This window comes from Fusarium venenatum (assembly GCF_020744135.1).
Source record: "Fusarium venenatum strain MPI-CAGE-CH-0201 chromosome Unknown EDB82scaffold_1, whole genome shotgun sequence".
Lineage (NCBI taxonomy): Eukaryota > Fungi > Ascomycota > Sordariomycetes > Hypocreales > Nectriaceae > Fusarium > Fusarium venenatum.
Window position 1 is genome coordinate 2,592,492 of NW_027072129.1, and position 18,178 is coordinate 2,610,669.

Genomic DNA, 18,178 nt, shown 5'->3' on the forward strand with positions numbered 1-18,178 from the left:
AAAGGTGAAATCAGGCACTTGATTGATAATAATCACACTGACTCTCGACTATCCACTACAATCACCGAGTTCTGTGATACAGTTTCATTCACTTATATCTCATGATTGACCGTGATATAGTTTCATCTACCGACTTACAATTAACCGTGATATGATTACTCGCTTGGAGCTAAACATCGCCTGTGAATCTCTTTCAGTTTTCTGTCTTGTTTAGCCACTGCAGCATATAATATGCCTGCCACTGCCGTCGCAACTGGCAGTGCTAGGTCAGTCTTTGGTCAACCATCACGCCTCCCCATCCCAACAACAATGAAAAAATTTAACTTCAGACAATACCTTGCAAATTAAAATAACAAACAGTCCGTACAATGTCTCTTTCACGCGCTGAGCTCGAGGCCCTTTCGGCCACTGACGCCCGATGTCCTATCCCTCCTGAGCCTCTCAGGGCAGCTCTCAGCAGCAAGCCCTTTATTCCCACACGCTCTCTCCTCAACATTCGCGACCTCGGCGCTGTTCCTGGCAGCGCTATACACCCTGGGCGTATTTTCCGTTCGGGCATGCTCGATTCTGCAGCCGGTGACCCGGAGGCTATCTCTTGGCTCTCATCTAACATCAAGACGGTCTTTGACCTACGTAGCAAGGAGGAGCGTGCTACGTACCCAAGTCCAAAGGTTCCTGGCGTCAAATTTGTGTTTTGTGAGCGTATCGCTGCTTATCCTCAACCTATACCGGCTGGTTTCACTGTGGACGATGGCAGTGCCGCTTGGAGAGAGCAGCTGATGGCTGTCGTAGCGGCGTACAAGCCCACTACCCGAGCAATTCTCCAGCACGTCAGGGACAAACCGGAAGAGCCATTCCTGTTTCACTGCACTGGTAAGTAGAGCATCAAGCTACGCTGTTTTTGGATTTATGCTAAGTATTCCTTTCATCAACAGCTGGCCGTGACCGCACAGGCGTCGTGGCAGGTCTCCTTCAAACCCTGGCCGGTACAAAGCAAACCGACGTCATTCTGGATTACATGCTGTCGCGTATCGGGATCGAGCCAGCACGCGAGCGGCTGACCCTGTTTGTCAAGGAAACCGTTGGCGTGGAGGATACTGAAGTGCCTGGCTTTTGGAACATGGTCAGTCTGCGTCCGACCTTTTGGAAGGCTTTCGTTGAGGGTGTTAATGCCGAGTACGGAGGATGGGATGGCTACGTAAAGGGTCTTGGATTTTCGACCAGGGACTTTGAGACCATCAAGAAGAATCTGAGAGGGTAGGTTTGGATGTTTGGTCTAGATGGAATGAAGAGATCATCACAAGAAATCACTCTTTTGGTAGTTGAACAATTCAACTTGTCTCAAACTATTAACGGTAATATCTCCAGCCCTGTGATATACGCCATGACATCACCCCCCACGATCCCCTGTTTTTAGAACCAGACCCTCCAAGGACCCTGCATCTTTACAAGGATCCCTCACCCACCTTGCCAATCAGGCTTCTCCCCAAACCACCTAGTGACGTGCCATTGCACCTCCGAAACGTCAAATCCGCCACTACAGAGTCCCCAAGAAGACCATCTCATGTCGATTTTCCAAGTTTTTATTGCTTTCAATTTATTTCAGGGTCTTTTTGACCTGCAGCAAACTACGATGATGCTTATTCCCCAAGGGTCCAAAGCCGACGTAGGCTCCATTGATCAGACCTGCACTATTCTCAAACTGCTGATCAAGTTTCCTTGCTCTTATTTCATCAGTGATCGTAATAGGTGATGCAATAATGTCCTTGGCCGGGATGATGATTGTGATTGAGATGATTTCGTCCATGTCAAAATTTGTATATAATGTCCCGCTGAGGCCAGTCTAAGAAGCAATATCAGAACCATCATCTAAAGAACAACATCTAAACACAACACATCCTTGCAGATAAACACAACTTCTTCTTCATACCCCCAAACAACAAACACTTGCAACCAATAAACATTATACCAAACAAATCACCCAACATGCCTCTTACACGAACTCACCGTCACTCTGCCCCTCGTCGCTCCATCTTCAGCACTCGCCGTCGTGCTCCAGCTCGTTCCAACCGTCACACTGTCACTACCACTACTACTACCACGACAAAGCCCCGTCGTGGAATGTTCGGCGGCGGTTCTACTGCACGACGCACACATGGCGCTGCTCCTGTTCACCACCACCAGCGCCGACCTTCTATGAAGGACAAGGTCAGCGGTGCTCTCCTTAAGATCAAGGGCAGCTTGACTCGCCGTCCTGGCGTCAAGGTATGACACTCACTCGCGATCTTCTTTGATATAATTACTAACGCCGCGATAGGCTGCTGGCACTCGACGCATGCACGGCACTGATGGCCGTGGTGCTCGTCACCGCCGCTACTAAACACGTTCAACAACATGAAATGTAGCGACCATGCAGGGCATTCTGAACTTGGATCACATATACACATGTACGACTATGATAGCGTTGATACCCTCTAGTGAGAGTTGAGAGAAGAATTGTATAATTTACTATACCCATCACAAATAACTTGTCCTATGCCATGTCCGTCGCCAGCGACTTATCTAGTACAACCTCGTGATCATGCTTGACTGCTCTGAATCCTCGATCCTGTGTCTGTCCATCTCGATTCACTATGAAAAATGGCCTTCTTTGACAAGTGCTATTGCTTTCCAGCCTGTGTTTGCCCACTGGAGGTCATATCCCCCGTTCCATATAAAAGATAATTATGAATTTGAGTGTCTCAGCCATCGTTTAGTGATCCCAAAACCTCACTCATCAATGCAGCTCGTCTACATCATGGGGAGAAGATCCTGCTGGGCGATGAGGTGGGGCCAAGCGTATATCCCTGTGTAGCTTGACCTTGGTTTGTGATGGGTATCTGGTCGTCGATGCTGAAGAACTTCGCCGGTGATGCCCTCCATCATATGCCGGGTTTGCTAGCTCGTCGATGTTGGCGATAGCTAGACGGGTCAAACTCAACCTGTTTCTCTCACACGGGCTCAAAGAAGGGCTCTTGTCAACGTAACCTGCATTTACTTCACCTGGGCAGTCGCCACCAGCCCTGGAGGCTTGGTCATGAGCGTACCGTCGCAATTTACTTTCCAAATCTTCTAGAGTTTCCTTGCTAGGCGATGGGTGCTTCTTAGTCCTCTTAATACCGAAAGAAGTAAAACCTGTCGTTGTTTGCTCCCAAGCCCGCCGAGGTTGACTGACCGAGTCGGCTGCGGCTCCCTCGCTTGGATTGCCAACGTTAAATCCAGAATGGCTGTCTAGAGCCGGCGTCTCTTTGTCAAACTTCAACGGTGGGTAGCTCAACTTGTTAGCAAGTCGCCTCCGGGAAGGACTCATGCTATCGGCTGTCGAGATGCACTCGTCGCTCGAAACAGAGGCTCGTTCAACTATTATCCGAGGCGTCGAGGAACCAACCGGCGTACTGTTCAAGAACCTATCTTCAATGTTGTTGTCGAATTCCTTCTCAGACTCGAATGGGCTACGTGAAAGGACGAGCAGTCCTCCTTCCTCCTTCTCTGGGACAGCCATCAGCCTATGCTCGAAGGTTGTTGGGGTGTGCCATCTATCACGTTCAGAGTACGGATCTTCGATAGGCTTTCCGCTCCTAAGAGATTTTCCATCATCAGCTAGTGGTTTTCGGTTCACCCGACCCCCTACAATTCGCTGCACTTTTCGCTTGTTGAGGTTATCCCCTTCATTCAGGCGGATCTCAATGTTACTTATTGGAGACATATTATCAGGTGAGACAGGCGAGGGATCAAACTCATGCGTGTCGAGCCTTGTGACTTCTGCGTCATCGAAGGCGGATTTGTACTGACACCCCTTCTCTTGAGATGTGGCTTTCGGATGGAATCTATCCCAGGCATTTGAGACTTTAGCAAGTACTTTTGATGGTACCATACGGGTAAGTCTTGAGCTTGAAGAGTTGGTCCGCTGTGGTATTGACTTAAGAGCATCAGTTGCGGCTAGCATGGCAACAAGTTTTCCGTTGATAGCGTCGCCGTTAGCACATGATTCCCCGATAGAAGGTGTGCTTAGGCCCTCTGTAACACGGTTTCTGACGTTTCCATCAACAACAGTAAGGGCCACGGGCGCCGTGATCTTGTAGCTGTTTGTGGGATGGAACTTTAAAGGATCAAGAGACAGTTGTCGCTTCAGGTTTGTGCTTGTGCGTCTTTGGGATCGGTCTTTGCGTATTCGAGTAGTGGCAGCCCGTTTTGGAACCTTTCCTGGACTTCTTTGTGGGAATTTATCCACCCGTGGCCTCTGGGGTAACTTTCCAGATGGGTTAGGCGGTGTTTCGAGAGGTGAAGGGAGATTGAGAGGCGAAATTGCTGCTTCGTCCGCCTGAAAAAGCGAGATCTCTGGTGTATTGGCTCGGCGCTTTTTAAGAGAAGCATCTTCGTCGCAGTTCTCTGGACAGTCAAGAGTGGAATCGTCTAGCAACCAACTTGCCATTTCTTCTGCAGTCTGGGGTTTCGCCATCGCTCTCTTTCGTGAGGTGCGCTTTGTATTACCATCAGAACTTAGATCAGGTGCTATGTAGTAGTTAGAGAAAAGGGGGGCTGTCATGGAACAGATTTGAAATAAACATACTCAGTTTCTTGAACAGTGATGTATTGGCTGCGTTTTTCTGCGGGCGTGACCCTAGCGTCGATAAGATGTTCCTGTTTCTCCTTTTTCCGTATGTGATAGTCCTAGTCATCCTTGACGTCTTGGATGACAATGAATAGAAATATTGTAGACGAGGTGAACGAGTGCTTGGAGTCGACGGTGGCTTGTAAATGAGTGACTGTGTTCGATTCAGCGCACCTGATCGGGGCGACGCAAAATTGAAAGAACTAATCGGTGGACGGTCGAGAGCGAAGGCGCTCAGAATAGGTATCTGGTGATAAATTGGGATTTTTGTTCAGTATTTAGTCACCAGAGCTCTTCCATTTCGCAGCCAAAAAAAGACCTTTCAGATCCAAGTATAAGAAGGGGTGATGACTTGGTAAGCCGTTGAAGGTGAAGATTCAATACGGGTAAGTCGAAAAGACAAGCAGGTGCTCAAAAATGTTCCTAGTATGCGCTAGAATCGTTGTTGGATTATCAGATTAGCGGACAGAAAGGTAAGATACCTAGACAGTGATGGAGATTTGAGGAAGGCACGTCCAGTGTAGTTAAGATGCGATATCGGACGAAACCTCCATCAGTGCCTGCCACTGCCAGCAACAATATCAAAAAATCTCACCTGATAAGCAATGCCTGAATACCTGACATATACAGTGAATCGAAGCCGAGATCAAGTGACAAGCATCGGCAGCTGAGAAAAGAATGAGAAAGAACTTGTAGTTAATAGCAAACTCCTCAATTTCATTACATCTATACGCAGCACAAACACACGATTATCGTCCTACCTTCAGACTTATAACACCAAGACGCCACTTCGCTCTTTTGTAACCTCCATCCCAATATGAATTTCGCCCCATGGTTTCACTGCAGATTATGTTCCAGATGCGATTCGTTACTACAGTCACTCAACTGCCACGCTTCCCCTGGCATCTTGTATACTAGCTCGTTGCATTTTTAACAGACTCATGTTAATAGATAGTCGAAGCAAACAGGCAAGGGATATGAGAATATAGTCTGTAATCACCGGACTCCATACCTGCGACTCACCACGTTCTAAATTCACTATTACATTAACAATAAAAACTATTTGATAGATCTTTTTCTAATTGCTATGTTGTCTTTGACCTCCTAGACTGGCGTCTAAGTACGATTCCTACCCTAAGGTTTGTCAATTCAACTTGCTGTGTATAAGAAGGATGTAGCTAACCTCCCAGGCATAACAATACTCGACACAAGTGCAAACTTCAGAATGTGGAAATTGTAGCTTGAGACAATCCACGTCTCGATACTTGTGCTACACAGTAAACTTGCGTTGACGACGCGACCCGAGACCAGCAATGCGAGCTTTTAGACAACAAGCTCTTCCCAACCAAGCTTTTTGAACATCGCCAAATTGCAACAGCAACCCGAGACAGTGTCTCGAGATGTGTAGCGCGAGTTGAAAACTCTTGTTTTTGAGACAGTCACAATTGCTTGCTTCGTTGCCGTTGTTTGAAGCACGTGGTAGCACAGCCACCCAATATACGTGGCGTAATGACGATTTGCATTGTGGCGTGGTTTTTCCATCATAAGCTTGCGGAACATCCAAAAATTTCCAATTCAACGAAACGGCCAATTCTTATAGAACAACAAGGGGGCGCAATTACAGTGAAGCCCATATCGAGAGACGCAATGCTTTGATTATGAATCTGGACGGTTTCCCGCATATTTACAATCACACAAACATACTGCCCTAACTCCGAAAGCTCCGATCAGTTACGAGTTATTATCGCCTCTGACCCGACCCAAACCGATCACGAGGTTTTCCACGACGTTCTGTTTGATCGCAACTCGAGGCATTGACATTTTGTGTGAACAGACACAAAATCTTTTCTTCTAGTTGAAGCCATGTTAAGACAGCCATTTCGCGGCGTGCACGCGCCAGCACGAGCTTTTGGCCAGTCAGCTCGACAGGCAGCCTGGAATGGCGCATGGGCAAGGCATTTCACGTCGCAGTCAGGAAACCAAACTGGGCGTCAGATTTGGAGATGGAAGACCGGGGCCCTCCCCTGGGAAGGCATGATGGCCCGTCTAAGGAACACCCGCTTTACACCCGGAACCACAACAACGCCAAGCATGCTCCAAGGTGTGTTGAGGCGTGGATTTCGATTCACAACGAAGCGCAAGACGAACAAAGGGCCGACCGTTGGCAAAACCGATGAAGCCAAGGGCCTCAGTGCCAGACTTAGGAAACTCACAAAGGAATATGGCTGGGTGACCGTTGGCGTTTACCTTGGACTGTCTGTTCTGGACTTTCCTTTCTGCTTCCTGTTTGTCAGGATGGTTGGACCTGAGAAGATTGGTAAGATACTGCCGCGGCCTCAACCATATCCGTCGATATGACTGTGCGGGTCTTCTTCGTTGCCAAACCGATTGCTAACGTGTGCCGCTGGCGGGGTTAGGTGAGGTCGAGCATCGTGTGATGTCAACGGTCAAGCAGATGATCCCCGATTCTGTTCGGGAAGCTTGGCACACTTACTGGCAGTCTTTCCGGAAGGCTGAGGCCAAGGCCTTGGGCGATGACGAAATTAGTGACAAGATGGAGATGGCTACCTGGGGGGTTGAGAAGGCTCAGGAGCGCAATCGCGTCGATGCTAGTAAGTGCAAACCACACACCTTTCCCCTGGGCAGAAGGAGAGAATGCTCTTGTTCACTCCTCCTATGGGGGTGGGAGACCGACCGCTGGGTCAGTTGGTGAGAAAGGCTAACGACTCAATCTTCTATGACAGGCTTGGCAACTCAGCTGGCGTTGGCGTACGCCATTCACAAAAGTTTTATCTTTATTCGAGTGCCTTTAACGGCCGCCGTAACGCCCAAGGCTGTCAAGGTGCTCCGATCTTGGGGCTGGAATATCGGAAAGAAGAAGGCGTAAGTGCTGGAGATGGTATCATGACGGTTCCAGACTGAGAACCGACCAAGCCTCAGAAGACGGAATCGATCCATTTATGAAACGTCTCGATTCTAGTCAGAGCCACTCAGCCATGTTTTTTTGTATAACTAGAATTACGCATAACAGTTGATGCTGGAGTTGGGCTTCACTATAGAGTTGATTGTATAGTACTGTACTCATGTTTTCTACCTACTTGCTGTGCATGTAATCATCGTTGGCTGTGGCTGGATCGCAGTATTTGAAATCTTGGATTCGGGTAGATCGAGTGAGTCCGGGTGCGCCGAGCCTGCGATCTGTTACCGTTACTGAACGTGCATTCAGGTACTGGCTCAAGATGGTATAAGCCATCAAACTCAAAAACAATGGCGGCAAATGAGAGTGACGCAAGTCATGTGTACAATGAAACGGGCACGTGTGGTTAAGCCGCAGTTCAATAATAGCCACGGCGGAAGGCTTGGCAGATTTGTCTCTTGTCTAAGCTCCAAGTAGGCGAAAACATGGCGCCCTTGACGACGTTGCAGCGTTGCAGCTATAGATATTTCGGCGCAATATCCCCTCTGCAAAGCTTATTGAGGCTTGTTTGAGGTTCTCGTGGCGCATCTCTTGTTTGGGTTGACGGCTGAGACTCCGGAACGGCCTAGCCTCGAAACGCCAAGGAAACCCTGTGACAGGGGAAAAGAACGATCACGTATAGTTAGAGAGGCTAGTTAGCTGGTTGGTTAGTGAAGAACCCGGAGGAGAAGAAGGCTAGAACTTTTAGAAGAGGCGGTGATTACGGACGGATTGACTTTTTGTCGTCTCACTCATGTTTGACCCACGACATGTGTACAATACGTTCTAGCCCGTGTCATGCCACGGCTGGCCGTTGAACAAGTGATACGCCGGCGAAGGAACAAAGAGCGAAGAGGCGAAACAAATGATTTCGGCGATCTAGAAAAGACTGGAAAGAACCCCGTTCGAAGGAAGTGGAGCTGTTGATGGCGCCGAAGTAAAAAGATCCTAGCTGAGGCCTAGTCTCGGGGGCTTTAGATTCCCTTGATCACTGCGCGGTCCAAGTCAGGCAAGGCAAGGCAAGACAAGCCAATGTCGGCGTCAGTGTCAGTCATGACAAGTCCCCCGGGCAGAAACCCCTTGCAGTAGTAACAAAGCGGGCTTTAGTGGGCGGAAATAAGAGTTGGAGATGAATGGTTTGTTTCGAGTAACTGGAGAATTGACTGGGATTGATCCTGTTCCACGTCTTTTAGTTCGATCAAGTGGAGAAGAACTTGTAAGAGAGTTTCTTTCCATGTCATGTCATGGTTTGATAGGCATAACTGCCTGCGTATTTGTATCGGCGCCAATTCGCGGCTCCGAGAAAAGGGTAAATTGGAATCCTGATCAGTAGGTAGGTATCAATGACACAAGGGGTATTGCTCCCCACTGATTACGTATGGTTATGTAATGTGATATTCATGTTGGGTGGACGCGAGTCGTTCTTTCACCGTTCGTGAATCAAACTCTAATATTTACTTCTTTGATTATATCGTATTTACCTGTGCCCGTAATCCTGCGCCATGAGACCGGGCGGGTAGGGTTTAACAGACTAAGAACGGTAATCAATTCGCCAACCAACAGAGTACAGTACAGCAAAGCAAAGTCAAAACCAAGAACTTTCTTACAATAAGAAAGGGCCAAGGTAAAAATGTATTGACTTTTATGGATAGGGTACGCGACAGTAGGTTTGTGTTTGTCTGGACAGGGGATCCCTGAAATGATCGGCTCAACGGCCCAAAGTAAACGACTATAGTAACGGCTTAGCAAGCAAACATGAACAAGAACAGGGAGAGCAATTGGTGCTCAAAGAATAGAGTTTGGCGATGAAGCAGCGGTGGGCACGCTTAGGATAATAGTGGACGGGGTCGTGAAATTGCTACCTACAACCTACTGCCTGTATGGTATTGGGACAGACTGAAAAAAGCGTTTGGGCAAGACTTGATGGTCCAGGCTCAAAACAAACAGATCTAGATACTTTGCCCATATTGCAAAATAGGTATCAAGACATATACTATATTTTCCAAGGATCAGACGGCGGTTGACCATGTGGGAAAAAGTGGTCCTTCCCCCTTCTAAGTCGGGTACTAAACTCATGTTCCTGAGCCAAGCCTAAGCCAGCAGACTTAGGTACCTCTAAACTATTCCAATATTATTGATAGGAGGCCCCAGAGTTGCACCAGTAGATACTATTGGCATCACCCATAACATGGATATGTCACAGATTCAATATTCGCTCAGCCTCCTGATTCCAGACTTTATCTCGCTACCTCGGAAGTGCACAATATTCGGCTTACACCACACCATTATCAGTACAATACAGAAGTGCATGCACACATTTATGAGTGGATACAATACAAGATTCAGGGCAGGGTTGGCATTGACAATAACATGCATGGATCCTGATCCCCCACACATTCTCCGGGACAAAGATCTCAAGCGGAACCATGTGGTGGACCAGGCAAACATCATCCACTCCCAGGCAAAGTCCACTATAATGAGGCAGTAACTATGTATCGACAATACGACTTGTAACAAAGCACCCGGTGATGTGTCCGTTATTGTCTAGCCGGTGAGACCAAGAAACACTAGCGGACTATTGCTTTGTCGATCAGCCCAGGTATCACAGGAGGCTGCTGCTGCAACATCGGGGAGACATGCATGGAAATGAGACTGGAAATAATATGTCGCTTGTCACTTTTGTTGTCACCCTTTCAATGTCTTGGCGTTGATACTGTATTGGGTGTCCTGCCGCGGCCATTTCATGCATGCGCATGTGCGTTTACGCTCAGGCTTCTTGTCAATATCGGAACTGAGCATTTGCTGTGTGATCGTCCCAACCCAGGTTCCAAAATGAAAATGCATGATGAAATAGGGGAAACTTGGTTTTGGTTTTGATTTTGATTTTTGATTTTTTGGGTTAGACTTTGATTGTGCAGTTGTGATTCATGTCTTTGTCAAAGTCAAAAATATGTACCCAATCAAAAAGGCCCAGACTTTTTTCCATCACAAGTTGAATAAACCTACAGCCCGGCGGTAAATTACTCAGTCCCCCAACTGCCCCAAAGCACCTCGGCTGGACAGGCACCGCGTCTAATCTTCTATTACTGCCTGCCTACCTTAGTTACCAGGTGGATATGACGACCTGAGGCTGACTCGATAGAGGCACGGAACAGTCCATTAGCCAAATTACGACCACAAAATACAGTTCAGGACGGTACCAAACTAATTAGCTAGACGATCGAGCGCCTAGGTCGTATAGTCAGAAATGACCGCGTGACGGAGGCACCAAGCGGTAGACACCACCATGAATGGCGGAACAGTCGGTGAAGCAAAGCAAGTATCTTGTTTGTGTTAACTAACCACCTAATAAATAAGTTTATTGGGTACGAGAGTCAACTTGCAGTTACGACGAACCTATACCTATCTACACCCAGTGCCAATGTAGCCCGATGGGTACAAAACAATTAGACTTTTAGGCGAAGTTTGGGCAGCACCTTGAGTAGCGAACCACAGACAGGATAAGGTGACAACCGCAAGGGCTCAGGTAGTGAGACTCAGAGACAACTCCATTCAGAGCTGATGAGCTGTAGGGATTGAGCAGATCAAGTTGGCCAACACGGTAGATCTAATGCCAACGTGAGTGCTGTATGTACGTTAGTACCTACAGTTAGAGGGAGAAAAAAAAAATGGAGCGTAGAGTTTATGTACGCTGCACTTTCTGCAACCCACACGTTGGTCTCAACACTAATACCTGTTGTCTGTCGTGTCGTGTTTGATGAGTTGTACGAACCCTATTTCAGACTACCGAGCAAAAAGAAAAGTTACGGACAACAAAACAGTCAAAGGCCTAATTACATGCACACAATCAACCCGGTAGGTACCTAGGTATGTATGTATGCTGCCTTGAGTGTGTAGCGGATGGCGTGGGGAGTGGTTGCATTGCATTTCCGGTGCATCACCGCCAGCCTGTCAATCATCTGCTATCCATTAATTAGTGTGCAGTCAGTGCATTGACTGCATCATCTGCCATGGATCTAATTTAGTTGTCACGGTATGACGTCCCCATCTATAGGAACCCTGAATTTATTTGGCAACGCACAAAAGCTAAAAAAAAACAAAAACAAAGGCCTGCCAAAAGTCAATGTAGCACAGATATCACTGTTAACTTTTTTGCCCTTTGAGTTGCGTACATGCCATTGGCCTCAGAGGCACTTGAACTCTCGATGGCTGAGGAATGGAATCGACAGGGACAAAAGCTTAAGAGATGGACCATGGCTTGATCTGGAGGTATGAAGAAGGCCGATGCCGGTGCTAGAAAGAATCCAGAAGCTTTGTGGGTATCAGGGTCGCCAGCTCCATGACGCCGTTGACCAGGACGCCAAGGGCTTGGACAAACTCCGAGTAGAGCACATAGGGCTGCTTGGCTTGACCTGACCCAAGCTGAAAGCTCAGCAGCATACATATGTAGGTAGGTAGGGAATCAATAGATCCAGACCAGAAACATTGGATCATTTATGTGGCATCTTTAGTCTAGCTGGGGCAGGCTGGCTTACTGAAAATGCATCTACTCTGGCGCTTTCAACTACTCGTTGTGTACAGATGCAAACCCAAATCAGTTCTTTCCAGACCGCATGTTCAATATGACATAAACGACGCAATTCACTACACAAAAAAACAAATGATACTACCAACTTTAGTAACAAAGTAGAACCTCATTATGGAGAGAATAGTAGCATCCAGGATGCTAAGCAATATCACATTAAAGGTAAGCGTGAAGGCTCCATCTGGATCTGCCAACACCCCCATTTAAAGTCAGGAGGAAGAGCCTAACTCTATAGGGAGACAGGTACTAAAGTCAATCGCGCTTAACAGTGGATGGTTGCCTCTTTTGGGTTATAGGTCCCCAGGCAATTGCGATTGTTGTACTTGTGGTTGCCGCGGGTGTTGGGGCGTAATGCATGTATCCCCACTAAATGTCAGAAGTTCATGCCTGCCAGTTTGGTAAGCGCCATTCGCCTCGCCGAGCCGGAGCCGGGGTGCCTGCCACCTAGGGACAGTGTAGGCACCGCACTTTCCTAGTAGTAGGCACTGATTGAGCCAACCAACACCCACTGTGTAAGGGCCCTCCCTACCAACCTTTCTCTTTCGGGCATCTTCAGAACGTTGCATGCTTGTCTAACATCAGCGGAAGTGAACGTGAAGAAACGGAAACCCAAACAAGAGGACCAACCCAACTTCCGCAAGTTGCTATTACATACAACTGACTAAGATTTCAGGGCCCACGGATTATGCTTTGCAGTCCACTATCACAGCATAACCATCCTGGTCGTCACCAAGATACCGGCTAAGTCGAGATTTTTTGAAACATTATTTCCGAGACAGGACAGGACGGCACGGGCAATGGACAATTAGGGCAACATCCATCAAGTCGAAACTCGGCTCCGCCACAACTGATAACTGCCACTCATGTCAACGTCAGGCCAGGTCAGGCCGGGTCGGTCCACTAAACGCTGGTCATACTCTGCCAATTCTGCATTGGTGTACCCAAAGAGGGAACTGCGTTATCTAGATTACTTCACGACGGTCTGTTCCAAGACCGTCAGTGTGTTGTTTCGCACCACCGTTCGTCTATGGATTTGGATCTGGAGATCTACAGCAACAAGATTGAAAACTTGCTAATTCCTTATTCCCACCCGCCTTGGGTCATTTCAGACCAGGTTTCCTACTCAAGTGGCCCCAGTTGCACTTGCAATACCGAGTCACACCGAACCAGGTCTCATGAGGGTCTGAATCCAAAAAAGGTCAGAAGTCAAAAGCCCATTTCTGAACTACCTGGCCTTCTGGTGCAAATAGACTTTGGGTCCGGCGCACTTCACTACGTTTCTCGTTATGGCGTAGCTGCTTTTTTTTTTTCTCTTCCTTTTTGCCTTTTGCCTTGCACCCCTTCCTTGGTTGGTCGTCTGAGTGGCTCTGATACCCTTTACCTTACCCTTCCAGGCCCCACGGCTTATCGTGGCACTCCCCTGCCTACATACACTACGACCGAAGGGAAGCAAAACTTTAAAAGAAAACCAAAACGAAATGCCCACCATACACCCAATTCCTTTGAAGTACTGAGTACTAAAAATGTGCGCCGCATCCTTTCTCAGCGGGTTTAAACTTTTCTTACACCCCTGCTTCGATTTGTGGTCCCCTTTTTTCTTCTTCTTCTTCTCAATCCCTTTCTTGCTCTGCCGTGCTTGCTCTTTTCCCTCGCATAATGTCCATTTTGATAGACATCGGCCGTCCAACCCACACCCCCGTGGTCAAACCTGACGCCCCGGGACGATCCATGGCTACATCTATGGCGGCGGCCTGGCAGACAACAAGAAAAAGTGGAAAGGTAAAGACATACTCTCAAGAAGCCAGCCTACGTAACGCGTGGTCAATGGCAAAAAACGCATTCTGAGAATGAACAAAGTTGACCGTACCGATACTACAAGCGGCGGATGCGAGCTTGTCGTTGCTGGAGCCGAGACCCCGTCCCGTCACGCTGGTTCTCAGGTTAGTCTTTGGTATATCTCATGCTTGAGTGAGTATAAAGGAAAGCCGTTTGCTCCGGATTCCTGGGTCAGGGCTTTTGATGAACTACTTCTCTTCTCACCATCATCAATTTTCATCTTCTGCGGCGTTGATCGACGTTTTTAGAGTTGCATTGCCAATTAGTATTCAGTCTTACTGCCCATCCGTATCAATTACCTGTCATCGACAAACATACATATAGCACCCTTGTTGCTTTCCGTCACCAGTCACACAGACAGGACGAGAAAGGAAAAAAGGACGACCAGAGCACAGCAAGGACAAGGCCTCTCGCCTCTCTGCTGGGGTTAAACTGACAAGGGCCATAACCACCAAGACCATAGACAAGGACCCTTTTCTTGTCCACGCCCCGACACATCTCGGGTTCTGTTTGGACACAATAGCAACTATCGCTGTCGGTGTAAGACAGACGCCAACTCAAAATCCCCGAGACGGACAAATCGAGCCCGTGCCATACCTATCACCTGTCTGCGTACATACTTGCATACACATATACGTACAGTTTACTGTACCCCAACCGTCCCACACTCGCTCTACAGTACAGTTTGGCTGGAGCAAACCTTCAGGCAGGGCTACCTAGCTACCTGTTGACCCCTGTCATAACTCGATCCACTTGAGACGTTGTTCCAGATCTTGGGCAGGCATTAATATCATCACTACCAGCCTGTCAACCCACACGAGCCACTCGCCCCCCTCCCTACCCCATCCTGCCTCTCCACTTGTCTAAGTTACCTACTTTCCACAAGGGCAGCTCTATTTCCAGCTCCTAGCCTGGAAATCTCTCTCTGATACATGCGCGACTCGCCTGCATCAAGCCCATCCACTCCTCCGGCTTATATTAAACATACAAGTACTACCATGATGTCCGTCGCTCCCCAAGAATTTCAATCACAGTCCTACTACTATCTCCCCTACCGTCCTGTCTCTTCCCATCGCCATCCTCAACAACAAGATATTTCCTACTTCACCTTCACCAACCTCACCCACTCACCAACTCTTGATTCTACAACTACCGCCGCAATGGCCGCTACCGCCGCTGCTAATGCACGATCTCAACAAGACGCCAGTGTTGCACAGGCCCTCGAGATCGCCCGCGAGAGTCCTGATGGTTCATCTGACCCTACCATCAGCAAGATACTAGAGGGTGCGCTGGCACGAATCTGGAGCAAAGTCACAGAGCATCCCGACTCGTATGTCATGACAAGAGACGAGTTTGCTGTCTTCAACTTCTTCCAGCACCGATTTACCGGCAACAAGATGGCACTCAGCGCTCGTAAGCGATTCTGGGATAACACCCACGCTTGATTTCTCCTCAGGATCACACTCACACAAAGCGGCATCCTGTCCTGTCATGTTCCGCTCAAGAATGGTTCGACACATCCGGCGCTTACCATTCACATAAGCAACAAGGTGCACGTACATCGTCCACTGCCGATAGAACCAAACTTCTCCTCTTCTTTTTGCTTTCCAACTTCATCGTCGTCAACGATGATACGACACTTGGACATGAGTATCCATGCATGCTCACACCTATTACCATATCAATACCCACAGAGGCAAACCAGGCTTTGCCCAAACCTGATTTCATTATCCGAATTTCCGATGACTTGCCTATCACTTGTACGAGCCCTCAGGTTTCAGCTCTCGCTTCTTGACAATCACCGAGCTGGGCAGTGGATAATGGCAAGACATAGAGCCTAACACCCCTGTGTGTTTTGCCCCGGAGGAAGTTACCCGCCGGAATTGAGATAACCTTGTATTCATTGCAGGGCTTTCCAAGTCATGGCAGGCCGGAAGATGCACATGAGGTCGGTTATGCCCACTAAAGCGCGGAAGCCGAGAAGAAGAACTGAAGAAGGAAAAGAGAAACACCAAAAATCAACGTCGAATCCACTCAATGGAGAAACCCTGGATGATCCGCCACAAAGCCCCGGTTCCTGAGTCCGAGCCTGTTAGCTTGGTGGGTCAGGAATTCTGCCATCCAGCATCATTCGCATGGCGCCCCGCTTTCTGGTACTACTGGGGCCAATCTCCGGTGGTACTGCCCTGTACTTACAGTGTTGTCCATGTCTATGCGACCTGTCTGTGTCTACCCTGTCGCCTCCTAGTATACAGGGCTGCAGAACACAATAGAGTGGCGTTTCCAAGGAGTGTCTTCGTCTTCCTTCCATTCCTTCTCGACCAAGCCTTGACTCATGTAGATAAATCTACGTCGCATCGTCTCAAACTCTTGATGACGATGCGGGTCATGCCGGTCTTTGGACTGTTTCCAACAATTGCCCCTGTGTTCGTCGTTAACTTTGTTCTTGACTCGTTACCGCTGTGTAGCGGAGGCTTATTGCTTTTACTCTTCGTTTCATTATCTTTTCCCACTTTTGCCATGACTCTTTCTTCTGGCTACTTTTTTTTAACTAACGAATCGTCTTCGGCTGCTGGCAGTCGCCTGCTCCTCTGAAGTCGTTTTATAATTTTGTCCGCCTTCGAGTCATGTTTTATGGATACCATTTGGGTTGGATTCAGAGCTATAGTACTTGACTGTTCTTCACCTTATTTTTCTTATCCACTTTTGATCTCATCTTTTAACAAAGAATTTTTTTGTATAATAGAAATACCACATGGCGTACAGTTGCAGTTTTGTGTTTTTGAAACATTAGGCATATTATAGACTAGCTCACGAAATCATGCTTGACCAAGCGAAGTACAAATCATCATTTCCGAACCTTTCTATCTAACGTGGATAAACATTTGTTAATATTGAAACCATCTAGTTCATGGAACTGGCTCGCTTGACACCTCACCACTTGTGTATTGCATGTTATGTTGTGTTTGCCCTTGATAAGCCGGACAAGACAAGCGTCCCAAGACAAGTGTCTTATTTCGGCAACATCCCGCCATATCAAAGCATTTCGTTAAGCATGAATAGCATCATACTGCATCAATATTGAGGAGCTTTTACTGCCACACTAGCCGGACATGATTATGTGCATTTCCCACTGTTGGGTCTTGCACCTTTGAGTTTACACTCACATCACTAATTGTTAATAGCTTCTCACTAACACCGTCAGCTCAGCTTAGGCATGTGCATACATTATCAATCAGAGGGGGGGTATCAAAAACGTTGACCTCCGAGTTTAGAGGTGCAAAAAAAAAAAACAATCGAGAAACACAACAAAAGACCATGGAATTGTTCACTGACTTTGCCTTCCAAATTTATAATACCCAGAGAGGAGTGAGTATAATAGATTAGTTGCTAAGAAATCACATCTTTTCCAATAAAGGTTGCCCAACGCTCCAGTGCAGATCTATGATCTGCAGCCAGTTGATAAAGAACATCCGCTAACGCATCCCACATCCGGGCACGCAGCTGTGGCAGTTAGTTACAGCCCTGCCGTTGTACCGCTCCGAGACTCCGATCCCGGGGCCGGTGCTCGCCCCACTTCCACCGACGTTGGACCATCCACTTCCACCAGAATGAATAGGTGAAATCTTGTGAAGCTTTCGTCAACTACAGTGCCAAGATGTCAATAACTTTCTGCCTAAGTATAACTGAGTCTTCAATATTCAATCAGAACACATGATATATCGTATAACATTTATACCAACGCACATTTATGAGTGTTGTCTAACAGGGGCCTACCACACATCGTACCAACTTGCACTTCAGACCGTACGGATAAATCTACCTGACCGGCCGTGGGAGCTTGAAACGCTCAATAATATCCATAGGAATGTAAAGATTGTGGAACCATACAATCGGGTGCTGTTGAGGCGTTCTGCTTTACCGGCATCTCAGACCATTGTAGCTGACTTCAACTGCTGTATGACCTGTCGCCGAGAATAGTATTTTGACCGTGCGGAAGACACTTTTGACTTCTTAGACCAGTTTTGATGAGTCTGTGGACAATGCTAAAACCAAAGCCTACAGTAGGGCATCACATTTGGATCCATACAGAGAATCATACGCGTTGGCTCGCCGTATTCAATGATCACACCGCCATTTTCATTAACGT

The 18,178-nt window shown here is 47.7% G+C and overlaps 7 protein-coding genes across 7 annotated transcripts; 5 read left to right on the forward strand and 2 right to left on the reverse strand.

The window, feature by feature from the left end:
- Positions 1-368: 368 nt before the first annotated feature.
- Positions 369-1,261, forward strand: EDB82DRAFT_470387 (protein-tyrosine phosphatase-like protein; the record flags this gene model as incomplete). Its single annotated transcript, XM_025731575.1, has 2 exons — positions 369-873; positions 936-1,261. 2 exons carry the CDS (start codon positions 369-371, stop codon positions 1,259-1,261), a joined length of 831 nt encoding a protein of 276 aa, XP_025590587.1.
- Positions 1,262-1,523: 262 nt separating this feature from the next.
- On the forward strand, positions 1,524-2,524 carry EDB82DRAFT_484308 (uncharacterized protein). Its single transcript, XM_025731574.2, has 2 exons — positions 1,524-2,265; positions 2,318-2,524. The coding sequence occupies exons 1-2, from the start codon at positions 1,987-1,989 to the stop codon at positions 2,378-2,380; spliced, it is 342 nt and encodes a 113-aa protein (XP_025590586.1). The 5' UTR covers positions 1,524-1,986; the 3' UTR covers positions 2,381-2,524.
- Positions 2,525-2,572: 48 nt separating this feature from the next.
- On the reverse strand, positions 2,573-4,718 carry EDB82DRAFT_550027 (uncharacterized protein; the record flags this gene model as incomplete). The annotated part of the gene is made up of 2 exons (XM_025731573.2): positions 2,573-4,551; positions 4,610-4,718. The coding sequence occupies 2 exons, from the start codon at positions 4,716-4,718 to the stop codon at positions 2,777-2,779; spliced, it is 1,884 nt and encodes a 627-aa protein (XP_025590585.1). The 3' UTR covers positions 2,573-2,776.
- Positions 4,719-6,192: 1,474 nt separating this feature from the next.
- Positions 6,193-7,749, forward strand: EDB82DRAFT_484312 (uncharacterized protein). Its single transcript, XM_025731572.2, has 3 exons — positions 6,193-6,968; positions 7,069-7,263; positions 7,396-7,749. The coding sequence occupies exons 1-3, from the start codon at positions 6,515-6,517 to the stop codon at positions 7,536-7,538; spliced, it is 792 nt and encodes a 263-aa protein (XP_025590584.1). The 5' UTR covers positions 6,193-6,514; the 3' UTR covers positions 7,539-7,749.
- A 3,923-nt stretch (positions 7,750-11,672) lies between these two features.
- Positions 11,673-12,342, reverse strand: EDB82DRAFT_484323 (uncharacterized protein). Its single transcript, XM_065608223.1, has one exon. The coding sequence runs from the start codon at positions 12,049-12,051 to the stop codon at positions 11,728-11,730; it is 324 nt and encodes a 107-aa protein (XP_065465405.1). The 5' UTR covers positions 12,052-12,342; the 3' UTR covers positions 11,673-11,727.
- Positions 12,343-15,029: 2,687 nt separating this feature from the next.
- Positions 15,030-15,473, forward strand: EDB82DRAFT_519640 (uncharacterized protein; the record flags this gene model as incomplete). Its single annotated transcript, XM_025731570.2, has 1 exon — positions 15,030-15,473. One exon carries the CDS (start codon positions 15,030-15,032, stop codon positions 15,471-15,473), a length of 444 nt encoding a protein of 147 aa, XP_025590582.2.
- Positions 15,474-15,883: 410 nt separating this feature from the next.
- On the forward strand, positions 15,884-16,750 carry EDB82DRAFT_23994 (uncharacterized protein). Its single transcript, XM_065607292.1, has 2 exons — positions 15,884-15,976; positions 16,033-16,750. Exon 2 carries the CDS (start codon positions 16,066-16,068, stop codon positions 16,621-16,623), a length of 558 nt encoding a protein of 185 aa, XP_065465406.1. The 5' UTR covers positions 15,884-15,976; positions 16,033-16,065; the 3' UTR covers positions 16,624-16,750.
- The last annotated feature ends 1,428 nt before the right edge of the window (positions 16,751-18,178 follow it).

Bases quoted from the DNA above. Each gene is read 5' to 3' on its own strand.
- EDB82DRAFT_484308 (XM_025731574.2), top strand. From the start codon at position 1,987: ATGCCTCTTACACGAACTCACCGTCACTCTGCCCCTCGTCGCTCCATC. The intron at 2,266-2,317 runs GTATGACACTCA...ACGCCGCGATAG, and splicing joins CTCGCCGTCCTGGCGTCAAG to GCTGCTGGCACTCGACGCAT.
- EDB82DRAFT_484312 (XM_025731572.2), top strand. From the start codon at position 6,515: ATGTTAAGACAGCCATTTCGCGGCGTGCACGCGCCAGCACGAGCTTTT. The intron at 6,969-7,068 runs GTAAGATACTGC...TGGCGGGGTTAG, and splicing joins GGTTGGACCTGAGAAGATTG to GTGAGGTCGAGCATCGTGTG. The intron at 7,264-7,395 runs GTAAGTGCAAAC...CTTCTATGACAG, and splicing joins GCGCAATCGCGTCGATGCTA to GCTTGGCAACTCAGCTGGCG.
- EDB82DRAFT_484323 (XM_065608223.1), bottom strand. From the start codon at position 12,051: ATGTATGCTGCTGAGCTTTCAGCTTGGGTCAGGTCAAGCCAAGCAGCC.
- EDB82DRAFT_23994 (XM_065607292.1), top strand. From the start codon at position 16,066: ATGGAGAAACCCTGGATGATCCGCCACAAAGCCCCGGTTCCTGAGTCC.